The sequence below is a fragment of the Ambystoma mexicanum genome, chromosome 7q (assembly GCF_040938575.1).
Source record: "Ambystoma mexicanum isolate Mex_15411 chromosome 7q, UKY_AmexF1_1, whole genome shotgun sequence".
NCBI classification, from domain to species: domain Eukaryota; kingdom Metazoa; phylum Chordata; class Amphibia; order Caudata; family Ambystomatidae; genus Ambystoma; species Ambystoma mexicanum.
In genome coordinates this window covers 18,009,466-18,031,020 of record NC_090941.1, presented here as the reverse complement: position 1 = coordinate 18,031,020, position 21,555 = coordinate 18,009,466, and the positions used below count along the sequence as shown (strand labels likewise).

At 42.6% G+C, this 21,555-nt stretch overlaps 1 protein-coding gene across 11 annotated transcripts in view; it reads right to left on the bottom strand.

Moving 5' to 3' along the window:
- The window catches only part of DMD (dystrophin), a 7,616,828-nt gene that overhangs the window by 1,596,669 nt on the left and 5,998,604 nt on the right, over window positions 1-21,555 (bottom strand). For all 11 annotated transcript variants that reach the window (XM_069639082.1, XM_069639084.1, XM_069639079.1 and 8 more), the window contains one exon: window positions 19,135-19,255. In XM_069639082.1, the coding sequence (XP_069495183.1) occupies window positions 19,135-19,255 (121 nt within the window). The remainder of the gene's footprint in view (window positions 1-19,134; window positions 19,256-21,555) is intronic.

Genomic DNA, 21,555 nt, shown 5'->3' with positions numbered 1-21,555 from the left:
GAGAGGTTTTTTGTACATTCTCCTATGCAAATAGCACATGAGAAAGCACCCAGTCCACTGACACATGCTCCATTGATTGGTCCACGAAGGAAGAGTTATACTGAAACGCTTCATGATCTAATAGTAGAGGTTCACATAAAAGGAACTAGACCAAAAACAAATGCCAAGAAGGACGATTATGAGCTGAATAACTACCTGGACAGTACAGCGCATTTGGGGAATAACATTTGGTCTTAGCATATGAAGGAAGTTGGAAGAAGGACATTGAAGGAAGAATGCTTTGTATGTGCACTCCTGCCTTATAATATGGGGAAGTCCAAGATTTTCATAGCTATTGAAATAGATGTTCAGACAGCTCATTGTCTGTCACACATAGCGCTTTGCAGAACAAGAGGCCAGTTCATGGGCCGAGATGCCTACCTCAAATGGGCAACTGAATGTACAGATCCACATGAAGATGACTATGTCCAGGATACAAAGACAAGAAATAGGGCGCATACCAAGAATGACGTAATCAGATAGGAAACGCATGGAGAAAAAGGGTCTGGTATCCGATGGAAAGTAAACAAAAGAATTGAGAGTCCAGGAAAATCTGCACAGGAAATTTGTAGATGGAAGAATAGAGGCCAGATACAGATTTCGGGATCAGTATTATCACCTGATGGCTGGGAAGAAGGAGTGGTTAGTTGCAGAGCCTGGGTGATCATTGGTTGTTACTTACCAGTCACTGACATTGTGCAAAATGGATGTAAGCCATTATGGCCAAGACTTGCTAAACTACTGACCTGGGTCAAAGACAGAGGAGGACCCTTGCAGATAGTGCCTTTGGAAAAAATCAAAACTGTGCTTCAGAAACAATGGCACAAGAAAAGTTGGGGAGAATCAGAACTGTGGGCGAATCTTTAACGTTCAGGAATGAACATTGGGACAGCAGTGATCATGGATCCAAACCAGATTGGAAATGCTGCTGACAATCAACGCAACCATAAAGGGAGTCAATGCTATCAAGGAAGAATTGAGAGCTGTAACACTGATGGATCTTCAGAACAGATACATTCTGGATACGATTACGGCTAAAAATTGGAGAATCATGTTGCACATTCATACCTTCTCATGATGACGAGAATGCCACCTTGATAGAGGCTATAGGAATGCTGACGAAACTGCACGGCCAGATGATAGAAGAAGTAGAAGACATTGGTGATGACAGTTGGTTTGGATCGCTCTTTTCTTGGATTCCGCAATGGATGGCAGATATGTTCAAATACTCTGGAGCATTGATCTTGTTAGTGTTGCCAGGATTCTGTGTGATCAAGATAATAATATCACAATGCAGGAAGACAGCAAAGAAAGCCATAGGGATGAAGATCATGATCGATGTTAAATCTGGATTCGAACCAAAAGAGCTGACAGATGAAGAAATCAGGGACTTTGTAAAGGCCATTATCCATGCACATGAGGGAATTAAATTTCTGTATCCAAAGGACCATAGGAAGTATGTGGGAAGATGATCTACTGCAGTCCAAATGGACAGTGTATGCTTATGATCTGGAATAAGAATGACCATGTGAGGACAGCAGGATGTTTGAGGGGAGTCAGAAAGATTTTGGTCCCGAAAAAGGATTTCTTCAGACGAGCATGTTTGGATATTATGGAGAAAGGAAGAGTGGTTGATGAATCGCCCAGAGGGGGGAGTGTAGAGGAGGAGCTAAGTACCCCCACCTCAACCACTTTGCCCAGAATGCCTATATGTTAGAAACCAGAGTATATGACCTATGCAGAACAATTGAAATGACATATGCCAAATGACATCCTGGAGGCAAGGTTCCAGTTGAGAAAACCATACTTGCATTCAAGACAGTATGATGGCTGTCTAAACAAAATCCCAAAGGATGCAGGACGCCTGACTGACGAAGCAGAGTGGTAACGTCATGCGAGAGTTGAGCTGACGTACACAGAAGAGATGCATAGACAAGGGAATGCAGATATTCTATAAGGCATCGAGAAAGTATCAAAGATAAGCAACATCTTGGACTCAAGATGAAGAAGTTTATGCTGAAGAAGTGATGAAATTATTAAAATCAATTCCCATGTGTACAGATGCAAAGTAACGCAAGCAGACACAGTTTTCATGAGGCTAACTTTATAGTAAACATGATTTTGGCAAGCGCCAATGCATGGATACATAGGAATGATGGTCCCATTATGATCTATAAGCAGAGCTGAGCTAAAGGACAAAGGCCATCTTTTCCACACATGGTGCAGTTGGAAAACAAATGGATTGCAATCGAACTTCAGAAAGGCGAGGTTGAACGAGCCAAGAAGCCAAGGTCCTATTCAGCTGAGAAGAACAGAAATTAGTTAAAATCTTGTCAAGGAATGAACCTCCTGTTCAGAAGCTTGGAGAGAACAAATAAGACATCAGAGGCTCATTGGAAAATAGTCTTTTTAATACACTAAAAGCTCAATTTTATGGTCTCCAGTCACGTGGGGAGAAGGAGTTGGACGAGCATGATGGTCACACCTACGCATGAGTGCAGAGCGCGCCTCTACTCCCCTGTATCTTCCAGAGCAAAAAAACACACCCAAGGACAAGTTCAAAGGCTCCAATTGACAACCAGTTAGTGAGGTGATGATGGATGATGTTCTAATTGGTGGGAAGCGGATGATTAAAACTAACTCACCAGCACCTGGCAGTCTGGGCTGTGTGTGGCTAGCGTGGGCTGAAGGATGCTGACGGAATTTAGGAGCCAACCAATGACAGAGGATCGCATGATTGGAGGTCCTATAATTTAGTAGCCAATAGGAGGTTGTATATTTAGTGACGTTCATAGTGACCTGTTTTGAGGGAAGGGCTTAGTTGTCCCACCTGATGTTAAGAAACCTATCACCTTTCTCACACCCATTAGACAAGTATGGATTGTATACTTAGATGTTCCCCTAGACCCTATCACTCTCTTTAGCAAGATTTTGTAGTTTTCCACATAGGATGACGTTAGTAATACGCAGGTTGTACATCACCTATGATGAGATTTTATTATAATGGTGTGATTTTTATGAAGTTCGTTCAGAGACACTTACTATGATACATCCGATTACGTTCGTTGTACTCCATGTTTTAGATAATTGATATTAAAACAGTTATCTTTTTGCCAACTTTCTGCGTCATTTCGTTTATTGATGTTTGAGTAACCTCTGCATCCCCATTCCTATCAAATGTATTGCTGACCCGCCTTAAAGGGCTGGAAATTCTCCAGTTCACAGCTGCACAGAAGTCATACAAATGCATACAGCATGCACACGGGCTGGTTATCAAACAGAAAAACGACAAGCACAAATTGCCTCTGAGCATGCACTTCGGTTCTGTGGCAAATCTATGCAGCAGGCATGCCAGGGTGCTTCTAAGCGCAACCTCAAGAGCATACCTTAGTCACCAAGACTGCGCTCCAGATTGCACTCCCTCAGCCACGCTTTAGCCTGCTCCTTGCCTGCAATGATGCAGGAAAGGCTCATGGGCATATGCAAAACAGATGCATATTATTCCACACCACTCTCTGCAGTGCACTGAGCATAATAGGTACATCCATGCAATATATGCATGTGTGGATGTGATTGTTTACATTTGTAACAGGGATATGTCAATGCTAAATATGCATACTATGTGTCAGGCACTTTAATGCCACATGCTGCACCAAGGTGGGTGGGGGACGACCCCGGGCCATCATCCATGTGGGTAAAGTAGAGTCTATGAATATCTAGAGGTTGAGCACCTGACACTGGGCCTCCCACACTTGCCCTTTGTTCCTCTTGACAAAGTTTGCTCCTCTTAACACCAAAAAACCTCAGATGATCCCCAGGCACATTTGTGCTCTGCTTTCACTTGAGATGGTTATCCATCATAAATTGCGCCCTATTCAACTCCCTTCGTCTTGTGTTTCAATGCTTGCATGGGTTAGCCTCTCAACCTGGACAAATCTATCTCCTGCATCCCTTCACATTCTGCATTGACAAGCTCTCATCACCCCGACTCTTCCCCCATCCATCCTATGCTCTCTACCCCTTTTACTCATCCACACTCCTGATTCCCATTCATTAGAATTCCGAACACCCTGAAATTAAGGACATTACAACTGTGACTGACTTCTTAAAAACCCTTTACCTACCATGAGAGAGCGCCTGCGTCTTACAATGCCATCACGCTTCTGCCACTCACTGCACCACAACCACTGTCCCAATTGGTTTGTATGTCTGTGTATATATATAGCTATGTATTATACGGCCTGCAGTAACAAGTGTGTACTTGTGGTTATGTTGCTAAACCCATAAGAACAACACTTTTTGGGCATCTTATAACTTTGCTCCTCCTGGACAAATCCTCATCAAACTTTGCAAAACAATTGTATGGCCCAACCTGAACTTTTTTGGCAAGTTTGGTGAGGTTTTGTCGAGGAAGGGCAAAGTTATAGGGGCACCCACATTTTATTTTCTCCATAGACTGAATAGATTTTTTTTTTGCTCTCGCCTACAGCCCAAACCGCCGGACGGATTTTCACCAAATCTTCGACAGGAGCGGCATCTTGGTCCCACAAGCATGCTTTGTAAATTTGGTGAAAATCTATCCAGTAGTTTTGTTTTAAAACAGGCAAAATGTAGGTAAACAAAATTGTGATATCTGGCTCCACTCCACGGACCCATTTCCCTGTTCACTCCACGGACACAACTCCGATTGGTCTGGAGGACCATGTGATGTCTGCGGACACCCATCGCGCCCACTGATTGGCCGGGGGGAAGCGGGATGTGCATCATATTTTTCTGAAATGCCTGCCATGTTGTATCTGCAGATATTCGCTGGAAAACATGTTTTTGGGCATCTGGTGTTGAGTAGAGGGGCTGGAAAGGGTGGGGGAGTGAAAGATGGTTCATATGATGTATTTGTTTAGGTGGAAGAAGACTGTGTTGTGTCTGTGGGGTCCGCGGACACTGCAGCAGGTCCTCAGGTGAGCAGCTTATGTGGTGACTGCAGGCAGGCTTTATTAGGGTAGGGGAGTAAAATGTAGATGATATGAGGATATTAAGATGTTTGTATAGGCTGTGTTATGCTGTGGTGGTTTTGGCCAGCTACTAGACTCTTGCACACAAGAGTTTGCCCACTGGTTGAAGTACTGTAATAGTATGTGTAGTGAAGTGCACAGGGCTTCAGGCGGCTGGCTTATTGGACCCAAGAGTCTGCAGACTGGTTGCAAGTATTGCAATAGTATGTGTACAGAAGTGGACAGGGCCTGAGGCAGCTGCCTTATGTGTGTGGGTTGTGGGCAGTGTGCAGATTGTTGGGTGCATGGCTGTATTATGCTGTGGTGATTGTGGCAGCTACTGGATCTTGGGTGCATGGCCCACTGACTGCAAGTAGTGTAATACTATGTGTACAGACGTGGACAGGGTGTGTGGCAGCTGGCTTATTGGACTGACCTGAGGGTTGTGGCCAGTGGGCAGATTCTTGGGTGCATAGCTGTATTATGCAGTGGTTATTATGGCCGTCTGTCCACTGACTGCAAGAGTCTGCCCACTGGCTGCAACTATTGTAATATTATGTGTACAGAAGTGGACAGGGTGTGTGGCAGCTGTCTTATTGGACTGTCCCGAGGGTTGTGGCCACTGGGCAGATTATTGGGTGCATGGCTGTATTATGCTTTGTTAATTGTGGTCAGCTACTAGAGGCATGCACCCAAGAGTCTGCCCACTGGCTGCAAGAGTCTGCCCACTGGCTGCAAGTAGTGTAATAGTATGTGTACAGAAATGGACAGGGTGTGTGGCTGCTGGCTTATTGGACTGTCCCAAGGGTTGGGGCCACTGGGCAGATTCTGGGGTGTATGGCTGTATTATGCTTTGTTAATTGTGGTCAGCTACTAGAGTCTTGGGTGCATGGCCAAAGAATCTTCCCACTGGCTGCAAGTAGTGTAATAGTTTGTGTACAGAAGTGGATTTGGTGTGTGGCAGGTGGCTTATTGGACTTCCCCGAGATTCCTGGGTGTATGAGAGTCTGTGCAATGGGTGCAAGTAGTGTAATAGTATCTGAAGGAGTAGGTCCTCAGGCGAGCATCTTATATGGTGACTGCAGGCAGGCTTCATCAGGGTAGGGGAGTGGAATGTAGATGATATGAGGATGTTTGTATAGGCTGTATTATGCTGTGGCGGTTGTGTCAAGCTCCTGGACTCTTAGAGTCTGCCCATTGGTTGAAGTACTGTAATATAACCTGTAGAGAAGTGCACAGGGCCTCAGGCGGCTTAGTGTAGGAGAGTGGAATGTAGATTATATGAGGATTTTTGTATAGGCTGTATTATGCTGTGGTTGTTGTGGTAAGCTCCTGGACTCTTAGAGTCTGCCCACTGGTTGAAGTACTGTAATAGTATATGTAGAGAAGTGTACAGGGCGTGTGGCAGCTGGCTTATTGGACTTTCCCACAAGATTCTTGGGTGTATGAGAGTCTGTGCAGTGTGTGTAAGTAGTGTAATAGTATGTGAACTGAGGTGGACAGGGCATCAGGCAGCTGCCCTCTGTGTGTGGGTTGTGGCCACTGGGCAGATCTTTGGGTGCATGGTCGTATTATGCTGCAGTGGTTGTGTCCAGGCCCTAGACTCGTGGGTGCCTGGCCACCATAGACCATATACCCAAACGTATACCCAGTCTGTTTTATTGACGTGTGCAGTACTTACAGAAATGGTTAAGGTGCACATCTGTGTGGTCTTGCTGTTGTAAGCACTGTTGCAGTAGGAGGAATTGAAATGGTGTCATGTTTTTATTTTTGGAAGTGGTGGCACTATGGTTGCAGTTAGATACCAGTTGGCGTATTCTAACTGTTTATCTGTTTCCTCTTTTTAGCAGTATCAGTTTATGCTGTTTCATTGATCTTGGTGTTTTCTAAGTACTGTACTATTGTAAACTAATATTGCAGGATTACGGGGGCAGTTAGATACTTGTTGGTGTATTCTAACTCTTGGTAGTTTGAAAGTTGTTGAGTATCACTTTTATTGCTGAAGGTTGAATTTGGCAGTTTGACCGCTGGAAGTAATATTGTAGTACTGCGGGTGTAGTAAGATACCAGTTGGTGTATTCTGGTTGTTTATACTTAATAAGTGTTGAAGGGTTTCCTCGGAAGAACTTTCATTTTTGCTGGTGGATTTTAAATTGTGTAGTAATAGGAAGTAATATTGCAGTATTATGGTTGCAGTTAGATACCAGTTGGCGTATTCTGACTCTTTACAGTTTCACAGTTTTGCAGGGTATGTCTTCAAGCACCTTCATTCTTCTTGGCGGATTTCCATTTTCCACTATTGAGAAGTGCCTTTGCAGTATTATGGGTGTAGTTACATGCAGTTGCATATTTATTGCAGTGGTATGAGCATTGTTAGACAGCTGTTGCCTTATTCTAACAGTTGGTCATTTCACAGGTCACTGAAGACAGTTTGTAGACCCTCATACTCAGTACTTTTCTTTTTAAGTACTATGGGTGAAACAATATTAGGGTGTCCTTTCCACAGTGGTTGTTTCTGTGACTACAATCATTGGGTCAGTGGGGAAGAAATTGTAAAGCAGAGCAACTGATGTCCTCATGGGCCAGTTGGTGTATGCTAAATTGTTCCAGTTTCACAAGGCAGAAGGTTATTTTTCGTTTGCAGTTACATATCTGTCGGTGGGTATTGGACTATGCTACTTTTGTAGATCAGTAAATACATTTTGGTTTCAAGAATATTAAGTAGGAATTTCCAAGATTTGCTGGTTATCTCTGCTTTGAAGTAATGGAAGTATCATTGCATTCAAACCACCCACATTTCTTTTTAATGTATGCAGTATAGTGACCTGCAGTGGTTGTGGCACCTGTGTGGTTGATTATGCCTACTGTTGTGAAGGTGTTCTTGCCAAGTGATACTTGCCCATGTGTGAAGCTAGTAAGCTTGCAGTTCTTTTATGGTACCATCTGCATTGTATGGTAAAAGCATTATTATTACGCATTGACTATGTGACTTTATCTGTAAGGTGGAGCAATTGTCTGAATTGCAAAATTGCAAGTATTACGTAATATGCCATGATTCACATTTTGTACCAGCTGCTGAAATGTAATGGATTCAGAGTTAGGTATAGATGCATACACAAAGAACTCATTAGGGACTTGTTTGTGCGCCACATGGTTGCAGAGAGTGCATGTATCTTTCCACACGTATGAAATCTGGAAGATTTCATTTATAGGTATGTTTTTTCTTTCCAGTACTTGCAGTAAATCCATTTACACTTCTTGTGGATCTTCTTGTGTGTTTATAGTGAATCTCACCATTCCCACACAGTAGTCCGATTCCTGCCTCATTCCTGAGACACTCAGGGTTATCAGGGTTGTTTGTTGCATTTCTATAAAGGAGTAGTATTTGCAAACACAACTGGTCTGCACTGTTTAAGTAAATGTTTTCAACAATTGGTGGCAATTGGAATAGAACACTGATTGCTACATTTGCATAGCAATTTATACCAGTTGTGTTGGATAATTTGAATAGACCAGACAGTTCTGTGTCTGAGTCATTTGATGGAAGTCCATGTGTTTTTTTGAAGAGGTACTTCTCCTCGTTTGTGCAGTTGGGTATGCATTTGCCTTTCAGTACATCCTTCTGTGGTTGTGATAATTGATGGAGTAGTAGCTGCTTTCAATTTCTTTGGTGGTAATTTTGGGAGATCATATATAAATTGTGTTTGCACTAGTTTTCTTTTACAAAGTTTGCCTTTTTGAGGAACAGGGTACATTTTGAGATGGGGTGTAGAGTGCACGTAGTCGGTTGTACTATACAATGCAAGGAATATCAGCCTTGACTTTTCTTGCATCAACATTGACTAGATATAGTCCTTCAGGTATACTTAAGAGTGACAGTGCTACATAACTCATGCCCTCTTTAAAGACTGTGCTGCCAATGTCAATCAATGGTTGATCTAGGGTTAGGCCTTGTGATTCATGAGTAGTAACTATGTATGCAAGAGACAGCGAAAACTGTTCTCTGCGTACATACATGTCTTTGGAAAGAATTAATCGGGCTGTTTAGCATCCTACCCTTTTAACTTCTGAAAGTTTGTCAAAGAGGATGTTGACAAACTGAATGCTGTTGTCACGTGGGTATGTCTGGAAGCCAAAAACTGTACCAAGTGCTTCATTAACTAAACCATGCTCCATGTCAAGGTTATGCTTTAGCATTACTCTACAATTTAAACACAATGTTAACATTTTCTCCAAACCAGCTGTGTTGGAGATAGAGTTTTCTAAGCTATTTAGTCGTTCTGTGGCTTGTTGACACATAGGTATTGTCATACCATGAATATCCAGTTTGTTTGTGGAGTAAATTTGCACTATTAGTTGAATTTCTTTTTTCAACATTGTTTCATTGAATTGTGCACAGCTTGCTAGGGTTGGAATTAAGGGCATACATTTTATATTTTTGTGTGCTAATTGTTCCATGACATCAGTAGCAGATGTGTTATGCCCATATAGCTCATGGATGCGTTTGCTATTTAAGATAGACTGTGCTTCCTTAGAAAGCACACCAATCCAAATGCTTTTCAAAATGTTAGCATAGGTGAGATCTGCAGACTGATGCATGTTTTCAGTTATTCTGCTGCCAAGTGTGTTACGGCACAGTTTGTGTCCTAAGGTTTTAAAAATAGGTTCACCTTTCATTGGTGTTTATTGAAGACAATCTCTGAAAACAATAATGTGTTTTCCTCCAAAGAGTTCTTCGTAGTCTGTTTTAAGGACCTCTTGCAATCTGAGATGAATCAAAGCCAACATTAGGTTGAAGACCAAGCTCATCTCATCTATAAAGAACATTTTCATTTGATGCAAAACTCTAAGTAGCTCCATAGCCTTCAAAAATGTTGACTATGGATTTACCTTTTTTCTCATATGGTTTAATATTTTTTTATATGATAAGTATTGGGCTATGTGGTATAGTGACACATGGTTTCCAAAGCAGTACGCCTGTTTGGGTAGTATGTGTCCAATACATTGTTTTTCAAAATGTTCTGGCTCTTGGGATCATTTTTGGCTACTGTTTCTATGGCTTGGTACGATTTGAGAACTCTTTTTCTGGATGCAGCAAGACCAAGACTTAGCCAGAATATGTTTTTTTCAGATTTCCCATGCAAGGCTGTGCCAGTTAAATGGTCTGTGGCTTCGTAGCAACCACATTCTCTATGGGGGTGCATTTTTTGCCAAAGCTGTGTCGTTTTTGCGACACTGTTTCGTCAGATGATATGCCATCCCATAGGTCTTTCAGCTCTGTTTTCTCAGCTTTGGTTAAGTAGGCTGCGTCATATAGTGCAATTGCAGTGGAATTGTCTGCAATGTACTGCACATCTATGTTTGCATTGCAGAGGAGGGCAATGATTGCATTGTAATAATTGATGTACTTTGATGCTTCGGTTCTTTTAATGCAGTATATGTTCTTAAGCGATTTGCCTTTCCCACTGTGTCTAAAAGAAGACATCAAGCTGTTTACTTGTCCTTTTGCTGAAACTGGTCTAGGGAAACCAAAGCAATATTTCATGCAGTATTTGCCTTTGTTTTTATATCTGCACCGACAATACTTGCCACATTTGTGTCTTTGAAACTGCAAAATCTGTCCATGTTGGTCAATATGTGCACTTTCTGAAGGGAGTTTGCAAGTGACATATTTGTGAATGAACTGCAAAACAGTGCAATCACTGTACTGACCAAATTTAGGAGCATCTTCAATCCACAAAAGCATGTGGATGTGTGGTGCTCCTCTGGGTTGATATTCTTTTCTCCAAAAGAAGTGTTGCACTTCCCAGAGCGGAGGAATTGTTTTTATTACAGAAGAAGTGCAGCATGGCAATAAACCGGTCATGAAGTACCTTGACACATTTACAGGGTCAAGAGAGCAGCGTTCTCCTGGTGTTTTCATGTCTATCCCTGCTATGTTTTGTTTGCTATGCGTAGGAAATCGGGGAAGTCTTCCCATGCACACTCTGCACAACTGAAAGTGACAAACCATGTGGGTGGGCCATGGATGCAGCATACACCGTACATCTGTGCAATGTTGGAAACAGTATTCTTTCGTACCACACATGTTTGCAAGAGATTTGTAATACTTGACTGTAAAACTTAATCTTTCTCTTGGTCCTTTTGAAGAAACTGTGTAGCAAACATGTTTAAAAAATTGGAACCTGTTTTCAATGCGTGTGCAACTCCATAACGTAGAGTTGCTAGTTTACTTTCCAAGAGGAGGTGGAATATGTATTCAACGTTTTGTCTGAATCTGGGGTCTTCAGAATACATTCGTAAAGAGCGGTATTCTGTTGCTGTTATTTGTGTGAATCTTTCATCATACCTTCCACCTTTTCCAGTAGGAGAGAGTAGAGGAAAGGCTTGTGCTTCTACATTTTTTTCCCATATGCTGATTGGAGATCCTTTGGGTTGCTGCATTTGATATGTTTCTAGTGCATCGTCTATGGTGTCTTTGGAGTGCAGTGAGTGAATTATATAGTGGTCTAAAATATTGGAGGCTGTAGAAGGATCTAGAAGTCTTTGACTTTGGCTTTCACATACTTATTGAGGAACTGCCACAATGATTTGAATTATTTTATTTGTACATTACACATTGAGGTGCACAGACATTTGTAGAACGGACAGATTGGTTTGATGAAATGGAGAGTTGATTGTAAGTATGTTGGAGATATTTTTGCAATCAGCATTTCTTCTGCCATAATGGTACTGTCTTCCTTTTCATACCCTTGGCCACTGCTATGGCAATTGGGTTTGTTTGCTCTTGTATGCATGCGTCTTCATTGAACTATGGCTCTGTGCTTGTTCTGTGAATTCATTCACTTGCACAGACATTTACAAAGGTATCTAAGTTGATAGTGCATATTTTGTGAAGTAATTTTTGTATTTTACTAATTAATTTTGTTAGTGGTTTCATTCTGTTTAAAATTAATATAAATAATTTCCTTTTGAGGAGCATTGCTCTGTCTACGAGAGCTTCCAGGATCTGTTTTCTGCAGTAAGATTTAAGGGTTGAGCGTGATTTCTCCCCTATTTTTTTAGAAGGTTCTGAGGGATTCTATGGTAGAAATTGTTTTGTAAAATGTATTTTTTGGAATGCTTACTTGTGGCTATGTTAACGTTGGTAGATGTAGTGATAGCACTACTGGTAGTTGCATTCTTCTTCATACATTTACTTTTAGTTTTACATTTTCGAAGAGAAGTCACACGTTTTTTCCTGCTACCTGGTTCTGTTTTGCTCAGTGACTGTACTAGCTGTTTTGTTTGAACTTTTCGTACAAAGTCTGCTCGTGGTGGATGGCTATTTTGCATGGTTTCAGTTTTATCTGCTCTATGTCTGCATTGTTTTCTACAGAGTTGCTTTTTGGTAGGCATTCTCTTGTGTCTGTTGGAGAAAAAAGGAAAGTGTGGGTTTGGAAGTTGTGCAATGTATTTGTGTGTACTGTGCATGAGTGTCTGAATGTGAGGGTAGGTATACATAGAGGAGTGTGATTGTGCAAAGGGCTGTTACGTTTGGTTGGGAAGGTTGTACTGGTATGTGTGTGTGTTCCTGTGGGAAAGGTTTGCATCAGTGTGTATGACAGTGTAATGTGCTTGAAGAAGTAAGGACATTAGAATGTTTTTATAAAACTAGTGGGTATTATCATACTGGTGTTCTGAAAACAATACAAACAATGGACCTGGCATGGTGCAATGAGTAACCGTGAAGCGTGCGCTGTGGGGTTGGATAGAATTGTCTAGGGTACAATACACCAACACTGCACTGTCTGAGTAACAGGCAGAACACTACTACAGTACTGCAGTTACTTTGTTGGATGTGAAGAGTAGGTTTCTTCTGGGTTTTATCTTCCAGGAGACGTCACAGGCTTTAAGGAGGCGGTTCTTCACTGCAATTGCAAAAGAAGGAAGTTAATTGGTATGTGTGTTAATGGTACAGTAATAGCAGTAGGAGAACACATTATTTTAGATTGAAGGAGGATTTGTTGGCATGAAGAGTTTGTGTGTGTGTGTGTGTAATTGTACAGCACTGCATACGAGTGGGGACTTGGGAGTATCAGCATTGTTGGTATGGGGACCAGTGCTACAGTGATAACTGTGCCATATGGGGCTGCACTTTTGAAGTGTGTGAGATGTTGCACTACTTGCTTTGTAAATGTATTAGTCCAAGTCATAGTAGGGTGAGAAAAGGGGCAGACAGATGTACGGATTGGATAGGAGAATGTTACAGTGGGTGGACTTTTGTTCTCACACATAGATGCTTGCTACATGAGTGCAGAAACCCTTTTCTGTTGTTTCATGTATTTATCCAAATTTACAGATAGCACTGTTTCCAATGTACACATGCATTGCTTTGCTTTCTTCCCAATGGTGCATTTTGTCAATTGTGCACTGTATGTACTTGCCATGCTTTCCTAACATACATGCAGTTTGCCTTTTGTGTGTGCATTCTGGGCATTTCACATAGGATCTGGCACTTGAATGTGCTGTGTAAATGTTCCCAATGTGTTTTTTATTTAAAAGAAATCACAGGCAGTGGTGCTGAAATTGAAATATGTGGTTTTGCAGCTGTTATGCTAGTAGGCAGTAGAAGAAAACTTTGAAAGCAAACAGCATTATAAGTGACTGTCAGTTGATCTGAGGAAATGGGACAAATGAGAGTATGATTACTGAGTAGGTCATGCAGAGCAAGTAGCAGGGACCCTGTTCATATGTATGCGTCCTGTGTACTTGCTATGCTTTGGTAATATACATGCAGTTTTCATTTTCTGTGTGCATTACAAAACATATGCATACCTGTAGTTTGTGTTGATGGATGTAGATGTGGATGAACCTGGAAGTAGAAATCTTGGAGAGTTTTACAGTACTTTTGGATGCAGGTGCTTGAGAATCATAGGAGACCTGTGCTCTGATTGTTGAACAGTACATCTGCAGGGTTGTACTGAGTTGATAGAGTTAGATGTAGAGATCTTGGATGTGATTAATGGATGGTTGTGGGACTGCCTACTTGTAGCCAATGAGAGAGTGCCTCAAAGAGTGAAGTAGAAAGGGAGCAAGAGCCGCCCCAGTGTTACGAGATTTTTGAAACCCGTGGTAGTTCCTGGATCAACCGCATTCTCCGTGGACTCCGTGGACTAGGCACGGGCCGGCACCATTTAATTGGCACTTCTATTTTTAAACTGTGAAAGGTGGCTCTGAAAAGAGCCATTATTTTTTGTGTGTGTGACTTTGGGGAATTTTTTAAACACGACACACAAGGGAGGGAAGGAAAAGGAGGTTTTGGAAGGGGCAGATGGAAAGAGGAACATGTTGGGTGGGCCTCCTCAAGGTAGGGGGCACTTTCCTTCGTGGTCCCGGACTGCAGCCTCGAAACCACTCTGGAATGGAACTGCTCACCCCTGAAGAGTACTACATTGTAGTACACACACAAAACAGTGACTTTTGAAAGGTAAAGATCTACTGCGGGTGTGTATGGCCTGCGAGACTGAGTCAGGGATCTGCAGCCCCACAGGAGTGTCCCTTTGGTGACAGGAGCAGATGTTGAGGATGCTGCATTGGAACTCAACTTACTACCCTGTTCGAAGTGGACGACCCTCCAAACTGCTGCTTTGTGGCTGGATCTCAGGTGTCGCCGCATGGAGGTGGTGCCATAACTGTACAGCCCAGGTTTGCCACGACTGATTACCATGTGGCACTCATTTCAGCGAACCTTGGCTGCTTGAGCCTTGGCTACCCCCCAACCCCAATGGTGGAAAAAAGCCTCCACACCCAAGACTTACATCGGCAGCTGGTAGCAGGGACTTCCACTACCTCATCCTCATCATCTTCATTTTCCCCCTCTGCATCCTCATGCCTGTTCCCCTCCCCAGGTCCTTGGAAAGGTGGTGATGGTGGAGGTAGTGGGGGTGGTGCTGAGGCAGAGGCAGCAGATGTAACAGCAGTGGATGCCATTATTCAGGAATCAATTCAGGAGTTCAGCAATGCATCAATCAGCAATGTGGAGCAGTACTGCAGCAAACCAGCAATGTGGAGCAGTAAGGCAGCAAACCACCAATCTGGAAGAGTGCTCTGTTCAAGAAATCCAGAAACAGAATGAGGAGCAGAACTGGGGAGTGATGGGGAGTGCTGCGCGGACAGTCACACACTTTGCGGACACTTTGCATCCCAAGCTGGGCTCAAAAAGTTCCAAAAAGTGTCCAGGTCGCCAGGGGCATGGTCTGGGACCTCTGCAGTGGTGACGTTTCACAGTAAAACACATTGGGTTGGCCCAAAAAGTACTTTTTTGCTGTTCGGGTACCCAGACCCTGTTTGCGAATAAGGGCAATGCGCACCGTGGGTGCAGTCACATGGTTCACAAATGGGACGGCTGTCCGTAGGACACCTATTGTGCGGGATCCGTTGTGCGCATGTGCCTAGGTGTCCTACGGACAGGGTTGGGCTCCCCAAACTAATTAAAAGTGCAACACAAGTGCGGCGGACAGTTCTGAACAGGAGCAGTGTTCATATGAACCAGGGGTGTGATACGCATGTGCCCAGGTGACCACCGGACATGGGTGGGCTCCCCAAACTAATTAAAGTATGTCACTGCTTTGCAGACATGTTGGCCAGGCTTGTTGATCGTAGGACCTGGGGGACGAGATGCGCATGTGCCCTGGTGTCCGATGGACATGGGTGGGCTCCCTGAACTAATTAAAGTATGTCACTGCTTTGTGGACATGCCGGACAGGCTCGTAGTTCATACGACCCGAGGGACGAGATGCTCATGCCCCCAGGTGTCCGCGAGACAGGGCTGGGCTCCAACTTATTAAAGTACATCACTGCTTTGCTGACATGCCGGACAGGCACGTTGTCTGTAGGATACAGGGAATGTGATTCGCATGTGTCCAGCTGTCCGTAGTACAGGGGTGGGGTCCCCCGAACTAATTAAAGGTACATCACACCTTTGCGGACATGCCGGACAGGAGCAGAGTCCTGCGGACACCTCCATTTTCATTGCGGACAGGCCAGACACTCATGCTGTCCGCGGACCCTTAACAGGGCTTTTAAAAAAGAAAACACAAACACACATAGCAAAAGTATACACATAGAACTTTATTTACACACACAGATACACACAATTAGGAAAGGGAAGGGGTAGCAGAAATGGAAACATATACAGGGGAATTGGGGGTTTGCATAGGCTGGTCATCAGGGGAGGAAGGGATTGAGGTCTCATCTTAACGTCTTTGCTTATAGAGGATTTGTGAGACAGGTTGGGACAGGGGGGAGGGGTATTGGTGCAAGTGGGACAGTGGTACTTTATATTGTCCATTATATGCCTTTGAAAAAGTAGCTTTAAATCTGCAAAACTGTCATTCAATTGGTCTATTTTTGCCCCCAGTCTCACTAGTTCATTGGCCGTATTGTCAGTTTGGGATTCTATGTGCTCATGCACTTGTGTAGTAGCTGGTGCTTCCGGCCATTCCCTTCATTTCCAGTATATACTGTTAAACAAAAAAACATGTTTCAGTTACATGTGAAGCAATGTGTATTAATTCTCTTACTTTTCAAACTGCATTGTATACCATTCAATCATTTCATCAAGGGGGAAATTCTCTTCAAACCACTACATGGTGCTTGCTATTTATGTGTAAAAATAAAAAACTTTTAAAAAAACCTTTTACTACTCATGTACTCAGAACAAACTGCAGTTATAGGAAGAAATATTATGTACTTACCACTTTCTAATACGGTTGTGCTGTCACTACTTTGGACTGCTCCTGCTGACAGTTGCTTTTCAGTTTATCTGTAAAGCAGCACTGAGGTAATACTGTTGGAAGCACAGGTTATTTTTCTTCTTGGTGCATTCCATTATGTTGCATACCCTATGCAATTGCACTGCTGCTTTTATAAGTACAGAGTTTGTAGACCTACATTTTTCTTTATAATTCACTTACGTTTTGCTCTTTGTGTCTTTGCTGCATGCTACAACAATGTAAGACAACCCCTGAGCTTTTGGGCAGTGTGGATGCTGCCCGGCATCCACAAACAGTCGCACAGTCCGCAGACCTTGTGGTTATCAGCATGGGACCAGGGGGCTCAGTATGTTGTATGGTACATTAATACAAATTAGGGGTATCCTGGTAAAAACATACAAAAAACAGTGAAAAAACTTTCTTAAAGGGACGTTACGGTTCAGTTGCGCTAATAAATATCTATCAAATTCTCAAATTCAGTGCAAAAACTTTGTTAAAGGGACGTTATAGTTACTTTGCACCAATAAAAACCTATCCATATTATGGTTATAAGTAAAATCGAAAACCCCCAGAAATTCGCCAGTTAAGGTAAGCTAAACAACCATATCTTGTGCCACCACTGTGCACTGCTAAAACTAACACCCATGGCACAAAAGATGACATCACAAATGCCATGGATGACATTACTGATGACATCACATGTGCAGTTACTTTTCATGAAAAGTCCCCACAAGGGGCTGTGAGTATCATGTTGGCAAAAAAGTGTGAGGGGTGATTGCGAGACGTATTATGAACTACGTACTTCACTAAAGAATGTACTGACATAAACAATATTCCATTGGAGTGTTCGTGTAGTACAACATACTCATACAGAAACATAGGCATTTCCTGTAGCATGCACCATAGAGGTGCAATATTTATAATGTTGCAATGTTGGATAGTAGAATGGTCAATGCTTCCGTATCAGACTTTTGCATACTGTTCAAAATGTAATGACTAGCTAATAACGCATCACTTCCTGCACACTTGTACTGCTACAAGCAAAACATGAAGAGACCACAATGCATACACATCTGTGGCATATAGAGGGAATATAAAGTAACCCAAAGAGAAGCACTATCATCAGAAACTGTTCATAACCTAAATAGTTATCTTGATGTACAGAAATTATAGCTGTGTTTCAGGCCTGCTTCTTCCCCTATGCATATGGATTACAAGATGCAACTGAACTCTAAGGAAAGTACTGCAAGAACATATGAGAAGGGAATGTCTGCAAATACAGTACCTTTTGAATTTTCTGTTTCTGACTGTCAGTGAAGAAAACCACCTGGCCTAGATATGTCATGGAACAACATATACGGAACAAGTCATGTGATGTCATCAATGACATTTGTGATGTCATCTTTCATGTCACGGGTGTAAGTCTTAGCAGTGCACGGTGGTGGCACGAGTTATAGTTGCTTATCTTACCATAACTGGCGAATTTCTGGGGTTTTTCGATTTGACTTGTAACCATAATATGGATATGTTTTTATTAGTGCAAAGTAACTATAATCCCTTTAACAGTTTTTTTCATTGAATTTGATAGGTTTTTATTAGCGCAACTTAACCATAATGTTCCTTTAACAAAGTCTGTATCAAAGCATCATGGGAGAAATATAAAAAATGTTTTTGAGCTTTAGCGTGCCCAACTCTAAGCTTGCTTAAAAAAAAATAACAGACTGATTCCGACCAAACCAAGAAAGTTCCGTATTCCTGTGCCCCCAACACACCCCCACACCCCTGAGCCCCCTCACCCTGCCAAACAATGGTATATATCTGTCTGCCAGTTTGTGATGTACACACGTTATATTAGTTTGGTCAAGGTTTGTAATTCACACAGAAAGGGGAATGCTACAGCCATCAGCATGCCCTTCAAACTCTGCTTCTTGCCAAAGTACTTTTATTTTAGGAAGCAAATACAATATACATGATATGCGAGAGTAACTGGGTTACAGGTCTGCTTTGTCAATCAGGGAACCGGACTTTGGTCACAGGATGCAACAATCACTTTTCTCAACTCAACCTGTATGAGATTTACCCACAATGCGTTGATTCTATGTTGACCAGAGAAACGAAGAATGCGCCTTTCTTCCCTTTGTGCATGCTAAATGACAGTCTAAATCGAAGACAGCATGTTTTGCTCAAGTCCACAATGCTTTGCGCAGTGCTATTTTAAGTTCAATATTTGAGATACAGCAACTCTGTGTGAAGCGTGCGGGAGCGGCCCTGACAGTGGGAATTTATGGATCGCTCCATCATCACTGATCCTTCCATCAATATGTTATTACAGCACCACATCCAATTACCTCTGGGCTCCTGGTAGAGCTTCTCCAGGCCCTCCAAAGGCTGATCCGCCAGAAAAGTCCGCACCATCTCCAGGGCACTCATGGTAACCGGTTCTTTAGCTTTCACCTCTCTCCTGAAGGCCTGCAAAATGAGACGAGGACGCCATGTTAATGTGATTCCAAAGATACAATGGAAATGCCATCACTGTCTGCCTGTTGCCAAGCTGAGCACGATTCTCCTTATTGCAGCTTTCCTCACGAGTCACTTCAAATAGATTTTGACACTAAGAAGCGGGCAAATCAAGGATGGCTTCTTTGTGCAGGCTAGCAAATAAATAGGAAATGTGCAGTGTGAACAATGGGGTAAGTACACCATTTAGAGGGAAACAGAAGTATGTTTGTGCAGGCTGTTATAAGCACTTTTGCCTTACATCCACTTCCCCCAGAGCTCTCTGTCTCGAATGACCCTCAACGATTTTGCGTTGCACTAAGAAACAGGACATCTACAAAAACAACACAGTCAATGGCAATAGCAAATGGCTGCCCAGAGTACCCCTTGCGTTTCTTCATTGCGGACATACATGCAATACAATCAGAGCGAGCTCACTCACTTCAACAGAAACACACAATACTGCAGATGGCAACTGTGTCATATATATTCCGAATTGTTACCATTAGTTGTTAACTGGCAATTAATTGTCATGTATTTTACAGATGGACCGGTGTTACTAAGATTTGAACATGATATTATACAATCTCTCAAAGAAATTGTTCTTACAAAATCCAAGCATTGATGTTATATAGAGATTGTGAAATGCATACGCTGTCAATGTCCCATAGATTTCTTAATTAGCTGGTGGGCACACGAGAAATCAAAGAAAGAAAAAAAAACCTCAGTGTGGACATACAATTTACATATAAAAAGGAAAAGGTGTGCAAGGATATCAATCCTAAAATAGCTCCTGTATCTTCAGGACAGTACATCTTGGATACAAAGAGAAATATACTTGCACCCATTGAAAATCATTCCCAACTTCAGCAGTGTTGGGATATTACATACTTTAGGATTTTGAAAGCTTATGCACAGTGCCATCTCAGCCTAAACTGTTTCAGTTAGTCCAGTAAAACGTATAGCAATTTCGATTTTATGTGATTTTAAAACAAGACTGGGGGCCTCATTACGGGTAAGGGATTACCGGCACCAGTAAGGGCACCGGTGCCGGTAATCCCTTACCGCCCTACTACGAGTTCCCTTTGCTGGTCCTCCCTTAACGCCTGGTTTTTCCAGGCGTTAAGGACGGGACCCGCAAAGGGACTCTGGAGCTAATAACGGTACCACAATTAGCGCCTTCCCCTCAATGGGAATGGGGAAGGGCCCTGGTGAATGCGGAATGACCTACCGGTCCCGCCAACCTTGGAATGGACCGGTAATTGCTCCATTCACCAGGGCGAAGTCGGTAGGGATTTGGAGGCAGCCATGGAGCTAATAGCTACATGGCTGCTTCCAACCTCGTAATGAGGCCCTGGGTCTCAAATACTTTGTCCACTTTATTTGTGCCAGGCTGTGTAGGATTGTTTAGCGTGTTTTGGGAGTACAGAGTACAGCACCATTGCACAGGATCAATGTATAGCATGTTTTTTTTTGAAGTGCAGCGCCACTGCATGGGTTTGGTGCATTGATATAATGTGGTACAGCAAGACATGTGTTATTGAGCATTTTTATGCAGCGCCACTGCATGGGTTTGCTGCATTGCTATGATGCAGTTGTTTCAAGCTATGTGTTGCCAGTGTAACATGGACATATAAGTAAGGGCAGGTTATTCAGTCAAAAACGATTTTTACATATAAAATGCAAATACATTTTTCACAGTTAAAAGCACACATCTGTACCTTCAAAATGCACACCATTTCTCACCTGAAATGCCTATGTTTTTATGTTCCAAGAGACACATTTGGTAATTAACAAACTAATCTCACTAACAAGACTAATAATTATAACTCATTAATAAAAGAATGTGTCTTCACTGCAAAATGAGGCCTACTCTGAAAATCAGTTTTAAACACACATTCAAGTTTTTTTTTTCTTTTACCTTTCTGTGCTCTGTTCACAGTAACTGCAGGAAGCAAAGATTTCGAATAAGCAGGAAATCAGTTTGGTTACAGTTGCAACTGTATAATCCAAGCCACTGTGTACAGAGGGTGGTTAGGACATGATAGAATTTTATTGGTTAGGATCCTTTGGTAGGAGGGAACCAGAGTTTTGTTTTGGTTAATCTCGAGAAAGGAGCTGGGCAGAGACGATCTTGACACAGCTCGAAGAAGAACGGGGTTGACAGCTGGGGATGCCTGATTCCTAAAGCAGATTCAACTTGGTTGCAGAGACTGGCTTTTCCAGTCAACAAGTCCCAGTTTGAGTGACAGCAGATGCTTGTCCTTGCTGGG